The sequence below is a fragment of the Littorina saxatilis genome, linkage group LG1 (genome assembly GCF_037325665.1).
Source record: "Littorina saxatilis isolate snail1 linkage group LG1, US_GU_Lsax_2.0, whole genome shotgun sequence".
NCBI classification, from domain to species: Eukaryota; Metazoa; Mollusca; class Gastropoda; order Littorinimorpha; family Littorinidae; genus Littorina; species Littorina saxatilis.
Genome location: NC_090245.1, coordinates 68936199 through 68942362, shown reverse-complemented (window position 1 = coordinate 68942362; position 6164 = coordinate 68936199). Strand labels below are relative to the sequence as shown.

The window sequence follows — 6164 nt, the reverse complement described above, 5'->3', positions numbered from 1 at the left end:
ACCACCACCTACTCATTCCTCCCAACCACAAATCCCCCTTCTCCGTCTCGTTCTCTGTTCTACCAAGACATCAACAACAACACATTTTGAACACAGACAAGACTTGAAGAGCAGCATTAAGAACAAACAAACATCCAAAAACACACCAAAACACTGACATAACCCACTAAAATGCACGAAGATGCGTGGGGTTTCGTCGTAAATGCACAACTCAAGCAACAAACTTGGAGAAAGAGATACATTTTAAAAAAACAGACATAATATGGCGACAGAGAAAGAAAGTGTGGGTCTGACAAAAAAAGAAAAAGACACAGAGTCACAGAAACCAAGACAAAAATCAAAGACACTGAAAGTCAGAGAAACGCAATGAAAGTGAAGATAATAAAAAGGCACTGATAGTAATTGAAGCAGACACAGTTTGCCTGTTAGATAGATATATTTAGAACCAAGGGAATGTGCCGCCTGCGTTTCACTTCCCTTTCAAGAGGTAATTACAAGAGACAGCATGACTCAACTGATCTGGCCAAAATTTAAACTGCACAAACATCAAAACGCAATTAAGGGAGAAGAGTCAAGACTAGACGTAAAACACAAATAACAGAGAGAGGATGTGCAATCGGAAGAAAAAGAAGAAGAAGAAGAACAAGAACAAGAACAAGAACAAGAACAAGAACAAGAACAAGAACAAGAACAAGAACAAGAGGAAACAGGATGATAAAGAAGAAGAAGACGGGAGTAAGGGGTTGGGGTGGAGGGAAGGGGGTTGGAGGGATTGGGAGAGGGCCTGGTAGCGACGGGGGTGGGAAGGCACCGAAAAGGAGGGGGAGTCTATGGCGACGCGCACGACCTGTTGCGTGCATCAAACAGCGCAACACAGCAATCCCAGTTTTGAACATAGCTTACCGACGACGACAGACGCATCCGTATTGTTTTGCTCTCAATTATCTACACGCCGGTTCCTATCTCTTTCATCTCCAACAATAACTGTCAGATAATCAACTTGGCTCTACTTCCAAGACCTGAGTTGTTCCCCCCCTCTCTCTGCTCCCTCAGTGGATGCGAAACGGGCGTTGTTGTTTCTACCACGCCAGTCCCGTTCATTGTCAAAACCATTTTCCACTCACTTGCAAATGAACTCGTAAATGAACGTGACTTGTTCTACAGCGTTCTGCAGAAAGAAAACAACAAACGAATCCAAATGTTTGAGACGCTTGGGCATGCAATCGTTCGTCGCTAAATGTGTTTGTGTCAGTGGGATTTGCGTGTCAGTGTGCGCGCAATTGATTTTTGTTTTTGTTTTGTTTTGTTCTTGTCTTTTTCTTACTTGACGCTACTTTCTGCAACCTCTCGAGTGGCTCAAGTACAGATTTACTCGCATAATTGTTTCATCGTAAATGGGCTTTGTTTTGACAGCAGCCCCGGTTGTCTTACGCAGCTTCGCCTTTAAATAACATGTTTTGTGATGATAGACGCGAAGACACAACAGCTGTTGTTCCGTGAAGGTGTTAATATCAATTGTGAGTCAGACAAGACTGTACAGACAACATTGCTCGTACATATATACGCAGCAGTGTTTAGTCTTACCTTCAGCTGAGAGAAAATGCATAAGATGACATTTATACTAGACAAGAAGGTTGAATTAAAATCTCCGGGTATATATAGGCGGTCATTCTCCGGTTGTTGAGGTGGGTTTTTTTTAACTGAAGAGGAAATATTATCCACTTGTGATAGGCGTGTATCAACTAATGAGAGAATGAATTTATAAAGAATACATCCCTAAGTTGATGTAGATTGACCATCGAGCCTTAAATAAATTGCGAGAAGAGCTGGTTACACGAAGCTTCGACACTGAATGTTCGATAAAAAGACTTCACCTTTCAATTGAGGACAGCCTTAAAGAAGGCGACGTGGGAAAGAGGTGGTGTAGCTTAATTCACACTTGAAATGTTGTCTTTACCGATAACCTGAAGAGAGACATCAAGTTTACAACAGTTGCTTCGTTTAAACAAAAGTATCAGCAGAGATAATGGGGAAGAATGGCACGTACAACACGCGCCGCGTGCACACAAAAACATCTGCACCCACAGTCATAAATGCGTGTTGCAAGATTATCTCATCATCGCGGCAACGCTTGTTTCAACAGTCAATGCAACTCAAAACATCAATTTGTCAAACCATGGGTACAGGAAATAAGACGAGATAAGATGACACAACAACAATGAGACATCAACAACAAACAGCGCATTATAACGTCCGACTAAGATTGGCTGATACAAAAGGAATGGCCGTCGTGTTTACAAAAATAGAGGGAATATATTACGCATCAACTAGAGACGCCATGGAAAACAAACGGGCGATGCCAGCACAAGAGATGAACTGAGATAAATTAGGGCGTAATAGGGATTTGAACTTCTATCAACAAAGGTAACGAATGCATGTATGTCCAGAGGAAGCGAATATTTTGAGAGATCCAAATCACATGAAAGACTTGTGAATGGTGTAACACAATGACAGACAGACAGACGCAGACACACTTCTAATATGTATAAACATACACACACACACACACATGCACGCACGCACGCACGCACACACGCACGCACACACACACACACACACACACACACACACACACACTAACACATACACACACTCGCACGCGCGTATGCATTGGCTCGCGCACACGCACGCACATACACATTTCGGCAGAGTAAACCGACCCCTGAATACGCCTGCTTTCTTCCCCGCCCCCACCCCCCCCCCCCCCCACCACCCCCCCCCCCCCCCCACCCCACCCCCAACCCCCCCCCAAAAAAAAGATAATAAATAAAACACACACACACACACACACACACACACACACACACACACACACACACACACACACAAACACACACACACAAAAACACCTTAATTTATATCAACAAACAAGACAATTACGAGAAAGTCAAAAAACGAACTTACCAATGAGATCCATTATGAGAAGGAGATACGGCAGGCTGCAGTTAATCCACGCTCTCCAGTCGTGCCACGGGATTCGAACCCACACCATGGTGTCACCAGTAATCCAAGCACGTTGTCACGCGTACAAGCCCACGAGTGTCTTGATCACAGTTCAACGTCATGACTATGAAGAGTCAATTCCAAAATAGCGCAAACAAACGTTTGCGTTTCACGTGCCTGAATAGTTAGGTACAAATCAAATGCGAAGCAATCGTTGACTATCTCGACACTTTCAATTTTGGATTTAAACAAATTGAATACAGACTGATATGATTGAACAATGGCTGCAACATTCCATGTTGTTACTGTTGGATTTTGTCACCAACATCATTGGAACAAATTAAAAGTTCACGAACGTGTCAAATGACACTCCACGACTTATCGCAGTAAATCACCAACATGCAGATTAACTATCCCAATGATAAGAATGTATAAGCACAAGTGTCTACATCACTGAATTCAAAGACCCAGAAGTGTCAATTGCGGTCACTTCTCCCATGGCTTTTCTGCGAATAGCAGCTATTGCAAACTCTTGTTGTTGTTCCTGGATTCTCCTATGAATAAGTCAGATTTCCTTTCAACAAATCTTCCTAAATTCCTCTTTGCTTTTATGAGAGTAAGCACAAATGTGCTCACAGTTCTGTGTCCAAATATTAGCACATATACTCACATATTCACAAACACACGTTGGTACTTTAAATGTTCTCACCAGCAGACATTTTACTCACTGTTGGCAGTGCGTATTGCACACATCGCAGTTATGATACGCACACATGAAAACGTAGTATTCGCAGGTGGTTGCTGTAGACTCACTTGTGGATTCTTTACTGTTATGTCGGCAATACACCATTAATCTACACACTCGTTGGCCAAACCCTTTCTTCTTCTTTAGTGAGTAGGGTGCAGTCCCAATTCGCTGATAGACAAATAATCTAGACGGGTCTGCTTGCCAGACCTGGCTACACATTTACACTTTACTTATACCACACACGTTCCTTATGAAGAACACCAATCTGTAAAGTTGTTCCTCTGTGAGGGATTCTTGCGTAACTGTCTCGAAGACGTCGAGTTGTCTTTGCCAGCTCTTACTGAAGCCAACTTCTTCCACGTCTTTGGATGCTCGGTCAAGTCGTTCCTCTGTACGAGTTTGTCTTTGCCCACGGTTGTTGTTTTGTTGTTGTTGGTTTTTTTTAATGGATTTTAGGTATTTCCAACACTTTCCAGGAACGATGACGCACGCAGTAAGGATATTTTTTTCACCATTACAAAATGTCCTTGACAATCAAAACTAGTAGTTTCACAAATGTAGTAACCATTCACTGTTATTGTTATCGACGTTTTTTAAAGAAACACGGTTCGCCGCAACATATATTCCACCAATGGAGATAGCACAGACAGCGTCCATGCCGAATTTCCGTAGGTCTAAAATATGTAGCCTCTTTCGACATACACAGCCAAGACCCTTGAAGAATGCTGATCAGCGGAACTTGTCCTCCGTGGGGGCGAGAATCTTTATCAGATCCAATAAATCTACGAGAACGTGAGGACTCCTGCAAAATAATGGAAAGGCTGTTATCAAGTCATGTTTCCTGAGAGAGTAACGCTGTTGGGGGTATTTTGGTTCGATCAGAGAGATTTACATGGTTCTTTGACACAAGGCGTATGTGCTTAATCACGTTCCGAATATATAACTTTTGGAAACTATTGTGTCTATCACATCCAATTCGCTAATGCGGTATGACTTCTTTGTTGTATTTTTTTGTTTTTTAATATAATTATGTAGTACTAGACACATCAAACAGAAATTGATACGCACACATTTGCCCACCTACCAGGCTGACTACTCCCCCTACCCCTCTGTATATACACATGTATAGCCTATGCATACACAGAGATATAGAAACAGGCAGACAGACACTCAAACCGACAGAAAGACAGATTCCCAAACGCTTAGGAGCAAACCTTCAAAACTTTTTTTTCTCAAACAGAACGCCCGCCAAAGCAGCCCAGTCGCATACCACGTTACAGCAAATCTCCTAATCCCACTCTCACAGACAAGAATCGCGTTATCCATGCAAGCGCTGCCATGCATTACACAATCAAATTCATCGCCTCTGGCCGCCATCAAATTGAGGCTTCCGGTTTCAATGGCGCATCACAGTTGGAGCCTCTTTTCGGAGGCGACTCCTCGATAGCGCATCGGGAATTCTTGATCGCACTGGTTGTAGCTAGTTGCGTATGCATGCAGCAAACAATGCAAAGAAGAGAGCATTCAAAGAGATTCCAAGAGTTGTAAATGTGTAAAGTGTTTTGTCCTGTTCCCTGTCAAATCATGTTTGGCAGGAGGAAGTGCAAATAATGCATTGATATAATAGAACAACACCAAATCAAGATACAGTTGCAACACTTGACATTTCTTTGAATACTCTCTTTTCATGTTTCTCTTCCCTTCCTTTCTTCTTTTGTTTTTTGTATTATTTCTCCCTTTCTTCCTTTCCTCCTAACATGATTTCCTTCATTATTTGTCAACACTGTCTGCGTGTTTGTTCGTTTTTGTGTTTTGTTTGTAGTTTGGTTCTCTACTTGTCCCCCTCTTTGATCTTCTAGCTCTCTCACAAAACTCCACAGAGCACTACAAATAAGCTAGCACAAAAGGTCGACACAGAGTGTATGAATAAATGAATGAATGAATGAATGAATGGATGGGTGGAGGTAGGAACAAGTTAAGGAAGACAGAGAAGAACGAAGAAAATCAGGAAAAAAGGAGAAAAAGACGAAAGGAAAGGTTAAAGGATGGGGATGAGCAGAAACCCTAGAAGAATGAGCAGACACAAGGAAACACGACAGTGACACAACTTGACTTATAAAGAAGGTGTCCATGCCATAAATTAAAGGCACCGCCTCTGTGATGATGTAATTCTTAGTCAATATCAGCACAACTTGCATGGCCGACAAACACACAAAGACGAACATGTTGCGAAACTCTTCCGCAACAACGCATCAACGATGATTTAATGCTGGGTGGCAGTTCGTGCCCCAGTAAGGGGCTCCGCTCACATATGTAACTTCAGCAAGATCGACGACGCACTGCAGCTTATCCCAGCCCGCTACACGTTGCATGAAAGGAAAACAGGCCAAGTACGTACTCGTCATAATCCCTA

General features: G+C 42.6%; 1 protein-coding gene across 1 annotated transcript in view; it reads right to left on the bottom strand.

Annotated features, from left to right (window-relative positions):
- LOC138945576 (zwei Ig domain protein zig-8-like) overlaps positions 1–3052 on the bottom strand; it is a 128220-nt gene extending 125168 nt beyond the window's left edge. Inside the window, exon 1 of the mRNA XM_070317054.1 lies at positions 2965–3052. Coding sequence (XP_070173155.1) covers positions 2965–3052 — 88 coding nt within the window. The remainder of the gene's footprint in view (positions 1–2964) is intronic.
- Positions 3053–6164: the final 3112 nt, after the last annotated feature.